Source organism: Aplidium turbinatum, chromosome 13 (assembly GCF_918807975.1).
Source record: "Aplidium turbinatum chromosome 13, kaAplTurb1.1, whole genome shotgun sequence".
NCBI lineage: Eukaryota > Metazoa > Chordata > Ascidiacea > Aplousobranchia > Polyclinidae > Aplidium > Aplidium turbinatum.
The window spans coordinates 2,281,014-2,294,792 of record NC_137484.1 but is presented as its reverse complement, the minus strand read 5'-3'; the positions used below and the strand labels follow the sequence as shown (position 1 = coordinate 2,294,792).

The window sequence follows — 13,779 nt, the reverse complement described above, 5'->3', positions numbered from 1 at the left end:
GTTTAAATCAATTTTGTATTTTAAAGTCACGTGGTCAACTCCTATCATGGACACCACCAGCTTCGCGAGGCATGCGTCGTCGCTATTTAAAAACAGCGGAAACATATGGACAGATTTCTCAAAAATTACTTCACAAAAATCTGAAATTGGCGAGTTCTCTTTTTTGTTTTGGAAACTCTGTTGTTGATTGGTTATTGCACGTGTGTCTTACCTGGCTTACAAGACCCCTTGTTTGTTAGCTCTGAGGTAGTTTGTCTCTGCAATCGATCTCATGCAGTGCCAGGACTGAATGTGAAAAAGTTAGGCAGCCTGTTAATAAATGTTGACTTTTAATTTTTAAAGACTGTAACGTCTTCAGTCTACCCAGTAGACCAACAGTTCTGCGTGTCTTGAATGATGAAATCAACCCAGTGCTTCCCAACCTTTTTCAATTCGCTGCCCACTTTTTGTCATCATTTTTTTATGAGACCCATAATAATAAGATGTTATGAACAAACAAATAAACAACAAATTAATAAATGAAAAACAACGCATCTTCGTGCAATTTACTATTAAATTAAAACATGAGCTTACATGTTGCATCGACTCGACGACCTTCTACACTTTCAGGGCTACGGTCTTTCGCACTCTCTAATTAGATGCACACTGTAGGCCTACGTCTTTGTTTTTTATATACGCTTTGTTTCGCATTCAAACAAAAGTAAATGACCATCCATCCAGATCAAGCCAAGGCTTAACAAAAGACAAGCTTACACGCAATAACATTAAGTGTCTGTTTTCAGCCTGGTCCTAGCCATCGATTTAGTTACAGCTACAGCCAAGAGAAATTTGATGGCGCGTTATGATAGAGAAGGGTATTCCTTGCTTGCATGGAGCCAAATGAAACAGGATCAACTTCGTGGTATTTAAACATAAGAGTGCTGTCTTCAGAAAGTTTAATGAGTTTATTCTCAAGTTCTGCTGGCAGAAGCACAACCCTGGCTTAACCAACCAGGAGCCTATAAATGCAATTGATTTATTAGACATAAGATTAACACTTAGGCGTCTGTGCTGCTGATTAACCGATTTTAATAAGTTTCTAATCTGCCTACCTACACTTTGCAACATGTAGGAGAGATACGGAAATTGACAAATTGTTGACACGACACAAAACATGATTTTGATTGTTGCATGTTTGTTACATTGCAACAAGCTAGCATTTAAAAATGCTTTGCATTCCACCTGAAATAGCTTCCCGACCGACCCACTGCTTGGGAAGCACTAGGTTAACCAATTGCCATCCATTCTGTTTAAGCTGGAACAGTCCCGGTTGTAAAACTTAGACGAGATCTGCCAAGTCCTGGGTAGCGAGACCTGCCTCAAAAATATATAAAAACCTTTTTTCTGATGTCACGATGAGGCTCGTTGTTTCAAAGCGTATCGGTTTTTAATCTTAATTCAGTGGCCATTTGATTGCAGATTGTCATAAACCAACATCATGTCAGGAATTGCTTCCCCAACATCAGAAGAAGCAAAAGGAAAGATGTTGTCAGGGCATGGATTGGAGACACTCATTGCATAGACAAACTCCAGCACTGAAGTGATTGAAGTCAAGAAAAAGTTTTCTTGCTTCAGTTGTCCCACTGGGCCAAGACGAGCTCGCCGCGAATGTGAAGGTTCAATTATGGCAGGAGGGACTGGCAGCAGGGTCGAAATAGGCCAATATGGAGCTCTCACCCATAGAAGCCTTCCTCCAGGAAAGCGTGAACCGTAAAAGTATTGACGATGCCTCAACTGCTCAAGAACTGACATTGGCAGGTGTAAAATTTTGATGCGACACTGGGGGAGTGGGGGTATTCCATGGGGAGAACACGTTGCAAATGCGGACAGGAGCAAACGATGCAACATCTGCACGAATGCCCTGACCTAAAAGCAAGATGCTCAACACAAGACTTGACCGAGGTCAACAATAAAACCAGAGCTTGCCTGATGCTTTGGGCTACAACCATGTAGAAAAAGTGGGCTGGTCAGAAAAAGCAATATTTAGAAGAATCCGATGCAATATCGTTTGGCTGAAAGTGCAAAGTTGGAGCTTTTACTTTTCTTGAACCCATCAAACCCTTGCTTAAATTTTCTGAGATATTAAAATGATTTTACAGGTTTTATCTATAAATATCGTAGATTAGCATGTTCTCTTCACATTTCCATATGAATTTTGTTTCTTTCGATATCTTGCATACAGTGATGATATAGCTCGTTGTTGCAGCATTGTAGCTTAATAAATGATTTGTTTTACATTTCAGGTTGATAAAGAAAACAATAATCCATGCTTTCATAATTACAGAAAGTAGAAGCATAGTGTATTGAACATGACAGAAACAGCTGTGTATGGGGGGGTATGTCAGTCTATCGGCCTAAACTCTTTGAACGGGATTGACATGAGCAAGGGAAACAAGCATCACAGAGCATTACTTGCTTGCGATGGTGCAGTGCAGAACAGTGTCGGTGAAAAACACGGCAGTGTAAAAATGATCCAACTGGGCGCTGTTTGTCCAGGATCGTCCACTCTTTCCAATAGTACAACTGAGCCTTTCTTTTACAACGGTAACTCAGCCTCGCATAATTCTCTAACCGGTGCTCAAACTAATTCTGTTATTTCCAACCATGCTCTAGGAAGCAACAAACCACAGAGAAACGCGGTAAACTTGTCAGTCACCGATGGACAAACATTTTCCAAACCTAACTCTCCTTCATCCCCCTCGACAACAATGGACACCATCAGCACTAGCTTTGCAAATCATCATCTCAGACTTCTTGATGTCAGTGAATACGACTTCCTCCCAGCTAGAGAACCTCACGCTCCTGCGGTGCATTTTGATCATTCTGTGTTGATAAATAGCGGACTTCAACAATTTGCCACCGAATATATGGAACCCGAGGGTTATGGGTTTGACACCTGCTTGAAGGACACAAGAAGAAACAGTTTACACTCTTTGTCATCAGGAATGTCTAATTCAAGTTGTGGTTTAACGCCCATGACACGTTCTCCAGAACACGAACACCTTTTCCCAGCGCACTGCTTGTACACAGAACCCAATTTGAAGGAGCCAAGCTTATCCCCTCTCATAGAATGTTCGTCTTTTCTGCCGAACGCTGCAAGTCGCCTGGATGTTCCTAGCCCAGAACCTAGCAACGAGACTCGATTTTGTCATCCGAGTTACATCAACCCTTCTCCTTACGACGGAAACAGCGTCTTTGACTGGGGCAAGTCGCAGTATTCAAACCATTCTAGTTACACTAAACTTTCAAACTTTAATCCTACATCTGCTTTACATGATCCCCCAAGTCCATATATACTTTTAGACAAAGACGGTCATATTCATGTGGATCGGCAAGACAGCTCTTATCTTCCTACTTTTTCCCGTCATTTTAATTCTCAATGCTTTGATCCTGGTAAAGGAAAAAGCTCATCACATGAATTGGAGCCGAGATGGGATGATTCTTGTGTCAAGTCAAAACCTTGCAAAGATTTTTCAAGCAGTTTGGCTTCTAAACTTCCTTTGCTGTCGTACGCTGGGGAAACTAGCAGAAACGGAGCCGAGGTTGAACAGCCCGGAAGTCACGCGCAATATGGCGGTGGGCGGTCGTGCAGCTATACCATCAAGTCAGAGCCTTTTGACGATCACGATTTAAGAGAATCAATGTTTCAAGCGGAAGAAAAAAAACTGTCATCTTCGCGATTTCTCCCCGAAACGAATCAACAAGGAAATTCCCTTAAGAAAAATATCACTCCACCAAGTGTCACCAATAAATCCCTCGCAGATATTTCTGTCCCAGACAACAGTAACCGGCCGCCATACTCATACTCAGCCTTGATAGCCCTTGCAATTCAAAACAGCCCCGGCAAGCGTATGACGTTACGACAAATTTATCAATACGTGATAACTTACTTCCCATTCTACAAAGACAGCAAGACTGGTTGGCGGAACTCTATTCGACATAATCTTAGTTTGAATGATTGCTTTAAAAAGGTTCCTAGGAATGACAACGACCCAGGAAAGGGAAATTACTGGATGCTTGATCCAGGGAGCGAGAAGATGTTCGATAGTGGGAACTTCAGGTAGGTCACGCGCTATTCACCATCGCGTGTAATTTGCTCTTACTTTTTGTTTCAAACCTCTAGTGTTGACCATCAGTGGGCGAACAAAGCAGACGCAAATATAATATTTGATCGCAAGCAGGACAGATGTAAAAGCATGCGACATAGTTGGAAGTAATCGATTATATTAACATGAAAAACGCTTTGCAATTTACATAAAAAAATATTGAAAATTACTGAATGAAGGTGCTTGTGTGCTCCTCAATAAATGAGATCAGTCCTCCATCATTCAACGACATACTTGTTGAATTTGTTCCTTGTTTTTCAGGCGGAGAAGAAGACGTCGGGTGGAGATGCGAGATGTCAACTCACTACGTGATAAAATCACAGACCCTGCTCTGTCTTGCTTCAAGAAAGGTTCGAGAGAGCACAAAGCGAGACTTCCCCTCGGCCACGAAGATGGCAAGGGGGGGTATGACGTCACCAGTCCAACGTCATCAACATGTAGTCTTGAAAGGTATGCTGACGACTGCACCGGGGAGCTACCAACGTCGGATTTATTTTCGCCTTATGACGTAGGCGAATCCTATTTGATGGCAACCCCTAACGTCAAAAACCAGCACAGTAATAAAGCTACGTCCCCGAGCGTTGTTTGTTCAAATCAGCACGTTATAGACGACATCAAACATTCCGATGGTTCCCGTGAACCTCCTGGTACGTGTGAATCAAATCAAGAGCAACACTCAACCAACCCCGGAAAAAACAACCCTGTTTCCAAAATATAACGTTTTAAACTTTTCTGTGCTATTTATAAAATTTGTGTATTTTGCATCGTTTCGACAAGTAGGCTATAAACATCTAATTAATGCAAAGATATGAGATCAATTGGATGTTTCTGATGCGTCTACAGCGACCCTTCATAGCGATCATTGTGGTAGTGCTATAATTATTATTGCTGCTTTAACATATCACGCACTTATTGGGACCTTAAAAATGCTTAGTCACAGTTGCATTGCGTGAATACTTTATTATTAACCAAGCCCAAAACCATTACGTCAGCATCGCTCCCACTCAAAATCCGCCCTCGCTGCTTTGTTGGTTTTGCATAAGGTCCCATTTGCTTTTGTGATACTTTTCGAGCAACTGCGACAGGTTTTCCCTCTTGGGCAATTTATTTTCATGCTTTTGCCATGTATGATATATCTTTACGTTATGAGTGCTGACCTCGTGCATCCCGTAACCACGAACAAAGTTATCGGGTCAGCGCACTCAAATCTCATCATGAAGATCTTATTGCTCACGTGATATTTGGCGCAACTGCATGAAATACTTCACAATAACTTGCAAATTTGTCAAAGAAGAAAGTTACATCTTCCATAGATACCTCGCAATTCGTTTCAATGTTTTCGGTTGCTCGTTGTTGTAACTGACATTTTGATTGCAGAAATGGGCAATCAGCAAATTTGTCATTTGCACAATTTCGATTCTTAGGTAATAACTTTTCTTGTAATGTTTTTTTAGGACTTTCATGCTAAGTATTAACCTGTTCTTATTTTTTGCATCTTTATTTACCTGGATGATGACTGTTTCCCTTGTAGTTTATGAAATCTTTATATAAGTACTGCCATGTTTCTGACACCGGAACTTAAGCACAACGAAAGAACGATACAACATAGTTCCTGAAAAGTGACGAAATATGAGGATTCCTTCATTTTACATCCAATGCGGCCCCCACCTACGTATAACACTAAAACAGTTCATCTTTATTCTTGCATTTTGTTCCTTTCAGTGCAATTCTGCGGGAAGTGTAGCGAAGCATCTACGCCTCTTGATCAGTGTTATTGTGCCAGCGTGGTTTCCTCCTCAGTGCAATGCTACCAGAAAAAATCTGCGTAAAAATAAGAGTCTTGTGCTTTTCTTTTGTTATCTATCTGCGAATTGTGATGCTTCTTAGAGAGATTTTCCACATGGAAGCAATTTCGTTACTTTGTTCCTAATTTTGTTTGATGTTGTGCCTGATCCTGATGAAGAAAAATCAGAGTCTTTATTTTGTTGTCAAAATCTAATTTGATGAAGTTTTGTTGTCACAATTGTAGCTGTTTCATTTTAGATTTCTATCATAACCTTGTAAATATCCTGTCTACTTTATAGTACACCAGTTCGTTCAGCAGTTGAATTATTGATAGTTATATGAGTTCTACCAAATAAAGAGGAAAAGTCAAAGTTTGGAGTTGCATCCCTTGAAAGTAACTTCGTCATTCTTCTCCTGGTCTGTCGATGTAGCCGAACCAAACTGAAAGTTGGGTATATCCTGATAAAGTCCAAGAAGAAAGTGAAATCATTACTTCGTTTTATTTTTTTAACTTTTAGTTAGGTAAAGCTATTGGTTTGTTGATTTATTTTTTGAAGTTACCTAATGAAGAATTGCTCAACTTCGTGGTAGCCTTCAGCCTTCCTGCTGAGACAAGCTATATATTTTCATTAAATATAGGCAGCATCAACCACTGACGTTCGGTTAAAAAGATTCTACTTCGCAACAATTGGCAAAACATGAAACACGAGTGGTTTTCTTGACTACTTTACTCCGTGTTGTCAATTCTGCTTTTTCCCGTGCAGTCGAACGTTTAGAGACATGAATTGTTTGCGAGCGCTGTAGTTCTATCTGTTTGAGTTAAATACCTTGTTCAGGCTGTAACCCACTAACTACTATGACGTAACGGAAGCGTCGACTTTATCTCTCGATCGCCCAGAGCGGATGTTCGTGTGTGACTTCATGAATGTATGATACCGTCGAGCTTGTGCGTCATGCAGCTTTAGACAAACAAGAAGAGGAGGTCACCTTGGCCTGGGGCTCACTCACCCCTCGTATCAACAATTTGTTCTACCTGAACTACGAACTCATTAACGTACCACTTGTTGAAGGCATGCAAGCTGTCAGCCAAACCATATCTGTGATGAATCGAGTCATCTTCTTTCGACGGTTTGGATGTTTGGCTTTACTTGTGACATCGTTTGTTCGTCCCAGGTTTGCTACAACTTGTCGCATATCCTAGCTCATCCCGCACTGGTGTCCTGCACTCGCACCTTTTGTTTGGGTAACAATGGTTAGTTGTTGAGAGTACGATTCGAAATAAGTGTTTAAACCAAGGTTTCCATTTCCCGGTCATCAGAGATGGGCGTGATCTTGATCTTGATTTTCAAGATCACCTTTTTTTTGGTGATCTTGATCGTGATCTAAGATCATTTTTTTTTGTGTGATCTTGATCTTGAAGAACAATAAGATCAAGATCACTTTAAAATTGAATTTTAATTCCTAGATAGAGGCATTTTTTAGAACTCGTACTGTACAAAGTAGATAGTGGCAACTAGGCTACTAACATTAAGCCACTGTTAATATGATATATGTCCAACAAAAGACGATTTCAAGTCTCCATCTAATCTGGTCAGTGTTGCCATTTCAAAATTGAAAAAGTTTTCCGTGTTGGTCGTAATAAAGAAGTCAACTTCCGTGTACTTTATGTTGACGTATAATAAAAAATGATTTAATTTTATTCACAATTTCCATGTGTGAATTTTAAAGAAATGTTTTCTTTCTTTGACCCAATTTTAGATGTTTTAAAACTCTAGAGTGGCGGTGTAAAAAATCTGGACTCTACGACGCCGACTTTGGTCATGTAAAGTGGTTTATTGCAGCAAATCAACCAGACCAAGACTTGTTTAGGGTCTGAGTATGGAGCGGTTTGTGTGACCGCAGGCCTCTGAACTTTTTTGATAGCAGACAGCAGCATCAAGATTGCTAGATGGGCAAATGGTGCAATAAACATTGACATAATACAGTGAAGTTAAAACTGCTTAGTAACACGAATAAAAACTCCCACATGACTAATTGTAAATTTTGCGACTTTTTCGGAACTTATACTGTAATTAACCTCGGCCTTGGGTGGGACGTTGCGATTCTACGCAAACTACGTCAACCATTGATAGGCCTAATAACAACAGTCACTAACTTATTACAATTCTTAGGCCAGCGATCGAGAAGTTAAAAGTAAAAGTTAGCAATACCATCTATATACCTTTACCCAGGTTGCTTATAGTAATTATTTTTTGCAACATCATTGATCAAAAACATCATTTTTTTTTCAAGTAAAAAAAGTGATCTTGATCTTCAAGATCACATAGTTTGGTGATCTTGATCTTGATCTTCAAGATCACCGATACTGGTGATCTTGCCCATCTCTGCCGGTTAGGGTTAGTTTTAGTTTTAGTTAGTTTAGTTTATTTTCCGCTTAATATTTAAGAGAACAACCATGGCCACCTGGAAATGCGGCCTGATTTGTCACATTTTGCAGATTTTGATTACAGCTAACTGCTAGTGCTTGACTGATATTTTTTGAGATGTTTTTACTTTTTGCGGTTTCCTAATGACATAAAACTTTTTTGTTGCCTTGGGGAAGCAATAGGAAATGAGAAAAAGTAAGTTGAAAAACGCAAAATCAGACTGTTATTGAAAATTAACAGTCTGACTAAAATCTTCGAAATCAAATTTTCTTTGTTTTTCAACATGTGAGGATGTTAAAATCTATTGTGTCATCTAGGGAAAAGAATAAAGAAAGCGTAAAAATCTAATTTTTAGAAAAAATTATTTAAACGTTCACCCAAAGTTAGAAAAACCTGGAAATATCTGCAAAATGTGACAAATCAGGCCGTATCTTTAGGTGGCCATGGAACAACTATGTAAAACTATTTTGAATATAATCAATTAATCAATAACAATTAGGAGTGAATTTGTACGGAGTGAACATGCACTGTCTGCACCACTGGCATCAATACAAGTGAAGTTTGGTTTGAAATTAAGGATTTCTGGAAGCGGGGAACGTGATACGATGTACAAGTAAAAAAATGAAATAAAGAAGTGTTGCCAGATATTCTTTATGTTTTCAGATATTTTCAATTGTTTTAAAACTAAACCAACTTCTTCTTCTTCGTCGTATGAGCTGTCTTCTTCCGGACTATATGTTTGGTCTGTCTGGTCTGTGGCACCACACTCGCATCCCGGTGAAGGAGCCAGGCCCCATTTGCACATGTCTGAACGAAAGCGACCGACGCCGGTTCGTAGGCGGTTAAGCCGGACCCACGCAAGTCTTGCGAGGGACATTCCCGGAGGGTGGGGATCGACGTCGGGTAGGAAATCACGGAGTCGGGAGGTGTTGTTTTGCCACTCCGTGTTCCATGTGTAGTTCGTCCAGTGTGCCGAACTTATTCCAAGATCTACAACGTTGTTCAGAAGCTGTCGTGCGGCGGGCGCAAATGGTCGTCTTGATTTCAGTCGCTGCTGTTCTCCATGTAGGCACTGGAATGTACTGTAGAGGAGGTGGTCGGGGTCCAGTGCGCGACAAGCAAGGGAAATCATGGCTCCTTTACGGCGAAGCTCAGCAGGTTGGATGCCTGCAAGGATGGGAAGGCAGTCCGTTGGAGTGGGACGCAGGCATCCAGTCACAGTGCGTAGTGCGTCATTGATGGCGGTGTCAATGTGGCGGGTGTGAAAGCTGCGGCACCACACTGGTGCGCAGTACTCAGCGGTAGAATGGACGAGGGCCAAGGTAGCTGCGCGAAGGGTTTTCGCGTCAGCTCCCCAGCCGGAACCCGCCAGCCGCTTCAAAAGTGCAACGCACGCAGATAGTTTTTTGCGCAGTGACTCCAAGTGTCGTCGGTACGTGAGTGACCTGTCCAGGGTTACGCCGAGGTAGGTGGATTCGGCGCAGTATGGCAGGCGTTCGTCATCGGTGGTAATGTTGATCTCACGTTTTACTTCCTTGTTGTTTAGATGGAAGGCCGCCGACACTGTCTTTGCCTTGCTGAGCTGTAGCTTCCATTTCTGGAGATATGTTAATATAGTTGACATGTCCTGGCTTAGGTTCCTCTCCATTGACTGCCAATATCCGGATGGATGTAGGAGAGCCAGGTCGTCTACGTAAGCATACTTCCTGGAGATGGTGTCAGGCAGGTCATAGATGTAAGTGTTAAAGAGGAGGGAGGCCAGGACAGAGCCCTGTGGGACGCCGTTCCTGAGTCGACGTAGTCTACTTCGTCGGCCGCTTCCGGTGGAAAGGGTAAAGCTGCGGTTTTGCACAAGTTCCATAATCATATGAACCATGTGCCTGTCAGGAAAGAGACTGAGTAGTTTGCAGGTAAGGCTGCTGTGCCATACAGTGTCGTAGGCAGCAGTGAGATCAACAAACACGGCGCCAGCCTTCTTTTTTGCCGAGAAGCTATCCTCGATGTCTTGGGTCATCAGAGTGACCTGGTCTACGGTTGATCTTCCATGGCGAAAGTCGGCTTGTTCCCGAGGGAGCTGAAGGTCTATTATCGGTTCGACACGGGCGTAGATAAGTGTTTTGAGTATCTTGAAGGGAAAACAGAGCAGAGAGATTGGACGGTAGCTCTTCGGATCCCCTGGGGGCTTCTTCGGCTTTGGGACTGCAACCACTAGGGCCCTTCTCCAGATTCTTGGGATGCGCAGGTGACCCAAGCAGCAGGAAAGAAAGTCTTTTAACCAGGACCTCATAGTGGGGGCAGCTTGGAGTATTAGTTCCGGGCATAGGTGGTCAAGGCCCGGGGATTTGCTTGGCTTTAGGTGCTGGAGAGCGGAGGCAAATTCCTCTGGGATAAACTCACCAGAGATGTTACCCTCGACAGGTGTTGGGACCTTTCAGAGGTCCGCCATTTCCTTGAGGACGGACTTGTCTGATTCACGGTCTCTCGTTCTGTGCACTCCATTTTTCACAAGTTGTGAGGCGATGGCATTTGCTGAAATGGGGCATTGGCAACGAGAGGCACGTGATCTGCCAGTGAGGTTGTTGAGTGTACTCCATGCTATGCGGCTGGAGTGCGTGAAGTCGATTGAGTCGATGGCCAACTCTGTCGGATTAACCCACCTAAACTTGTCTAAACAGCGTAGAATATTGATTAGTCGACGTTGCAGCATCCTGAGAAGTATTTCCAAAGTTTGAAATAGTGAATAGAACGAAGTTGCGAAACCAAATCAGTTCTCAGTCCTTTCAATCATGTACCATTGCTCCACCCGAAGCAGAACTACCTCGGAAGGAATGGGTGAAACTCAATCGTTTGCGAACTGGAGTGGGCCGTTTCAGTATCGCAACATGTTACAATGTGGCCTCGCTGACACCATTTTGTGCGCGTGGTTCAGGTTTTTAGACTGCATATCTACCAATACATGCATATTACACTACTGATTATCTACCAATGTCCCGTATGCTGACCCCAGGATGAATATGTGGATGGATCATAGCTCAGCATTTTCATAATTATTTCTCCAAATTCTTATGCACTCATTTGAAAGTTATAATATTGACTAGTCGTCGTTATAGCATCTTTAACACAATTAACTTGCAGTATGCGTAGTTGATTGGAATAGGAAACAGCAAGTGCAGTAAAAGTTTTAATACAGAAAATTGCAATATTGTCAAGATACCAAAGAAAGTAAATGAATCAAGTGCTTTTGGTGCAGTATTTTATAAAGCTTGTAATATCTGCTGTATGTAGGTTGGTAAATTTTGATGGTTCAGTTGACCGTTAAGTAATGTTTTTCATATCCATGTTAATGTTTTAAAATGTGATGTTAGTTCAGGAAAGAATTGAATAATTTTAACCCTCATTATACGAACCCTTTTTACTCCTCAATTTTACCAAGTGGGGTCCATGAGGACCCCAGTGGAAATATAGTAATTGTATGCGATTATATCATTGCGAATATGAACTTTTTTTTTGCAAAAGGTTGTATTTTCAATAAAACATCATCATACAGCGCAGAAGGTAAGGATGAGTCATCGTTGGGACTACTCAATAAGATGCAGAAAAATGTGGTTGAGACACTAATGAAAGAATGATAACACACCTTTTCTATAACCATGTACTTGCACAAGCAGCAAGCGCCAGGGGAGGACATTGTGAAGAATGGAGCGTTCTTTCCAGCTATCAACACAAGGCTGAGCAGTGTGAGCACTCACTAGTACACTGAGTCGCTATCAGAAATGTTTACATTTTTTCCTTGCTCTACCTCTTCCATTTACGTCGTGCTGTCACAGACAACGCAGCTTCTGATTGGTTTATGCTTTACAGGCGCTTACAAAAGTTGCAGGCGCTTATACAAGTTTTATTACACAACAATAACCGCACAGATAACAAACACAAAGATATACATATATTGTACTTGTACTCATCAGCACATCAGCAAGATGCGTGCAAGTTCGAGTTCACCTATCTATCTATGTCATGTGGTTCCATTTCAATTGGTGATATTTTAAATTCTCAGACCTTACGGCAATCACTCGCTCTGATTGCTGAGTTTCTTTCACCGTTTGAATAAACTGGAAAATTGTCGGATCAGCTTCGGTATATTTGAATTGATAAACAACATATCGTGCGTATAAAAGTAAACAATTCAACAAATTAGAATTCACAGTTCCAAACAGAATCAACTGGTCATTTGCTATCACATGGTATCTCAGTTTAGCTGATATCCAAGAAAAAACATCTTTCCAATAATTTTGTACGACATGACATTCGCAAAACAAATGAAAGACATCCTCTTATTTTTCTGAATCTTTCCAGACGATGATCCAGCCAAGCTTCATGCTCAAAGGGAAGCCCTTCGTCTCGTCATCGTAGTAGAGATTTTGTCAACTTTGAGTGATGTTGTCAAGATGCACGTTATAGAAATGATCCCTAAAAGTATGATCTTTGAAAGGCATTCTCCGTGTGGCTACCTATTCAATGGAAGATGTAGTGCCACCTAACGGTTTGAAAATACAAAAAACCCATCCACTGTGTTGCCAAACAATGGTAAGAAAACGAAACTCATTTCAGTCAGCGCCACAGGGGGGCTAGAAAGAGGTAAGGTGAGCTTCTCGGGCAAACTAAACGTATCACAAGGTGAAACTGCACTATTGCGCTTGCAACACCATTATCATGAGTCAGGTCGTTAGTTGCTTACAATGACGTCAGAACTACAGTTGCAATAAAAACACTCAATTGGCGTCATACGCAAATCAACTTCTTTTATGTGATGCTCGACGTTCTCGGCAACGGTCACGACTAGAACATCACACAACTAAGGCGAAAGAGCCACGCAGCTTAAGTCCTGTCATTGTCATGAGTTACCAAGGGGGGTGGGGGGGACTTGTATACCTGGGACTGATATATAAGTCCCCCCCATCCCCCTTGGTAACTCACGACAAAGACAGGACTCAATGGACATGGCTCTTTCGTCTTAGTTGCGTGATGTTCTAGTCGTTACCCTCGGCAACGCGTTTTACCAAAGCATCATAATGTGATGCCAGTTTAGTTGTGGGATTATTTTTTTCATTTAAATTGTGATCAAAATTGAAAAGGGGACTTTCACAAAAACTGACAAGAACAAACGCTTCTATTTCCTGATAGAGTTTTAGAGAACAATACGGACAACAAGAAACTTTATCTTTAAAAAAGGTGCAAGCAATTGTGTTTATGCGAATACGATAGCGTAGCATCTGAAATCTTACTAGAAATCATTACAAAGTATAATAATTATTATCAACCTGCTGATAAGCTTATCACACACGCCTTGTGCAACCTGTTAGCTTGAGAAGATGCGATTGAACGAGGGAAATCAAAGAGAAACGTTTGCAATAACAGAAAAAAAA

At 41.5% G+C, this 13,779-nt stretch overlaps 1 protein-coding gene and 1 pseudogene across 2 annotated transcripts; one reads left to right on the top strand and one right to left on the bottom strand.

The window, feature by feature from the left end:
- Window positions 1-2,874: 2,874 nt before the first annotated feature.
- On the top strand, window positions 2,875-6,292 carry LOC145782211 (uncharacterized). Of its 2 annotated transcripts, XM_082593983.1 has the most exons (3): window positions 2,875-4,099; window positions 4,407-4,595; window positions 5,868-6,292. In XM_082593983.1, the coding sequence occupies exons 1-3, from the start codon at window positions 2,907-2,909 to the stop codon at window positions 5,887-5,889; spliced, it is 1,404 nt and encodes a 467-aa protein (XP_082450109.1). In that variant the 5' UTR covers window positions 2,875-2,906; the 3' UTR covers window positions 5,890-6,292. The 2 variants fall into 2 exon arrangements, with proteins under 2 accessions (XP_082450109.1, XP_082450108.1); XM_082593982.1 differs by having other exon boundaries at window positions 4,407-6,292.
- A 6,376-nt stretch (window positions 6,293-12,668) lies between these two features.
- LOC145782662 (small nucleolar RNA U3) lies at window positions 12,669-12,839 on the bottom strand (annotated as a pseudogene).
- Window positions 12,840-13,779: the final 940 nt, after the last annotated feature.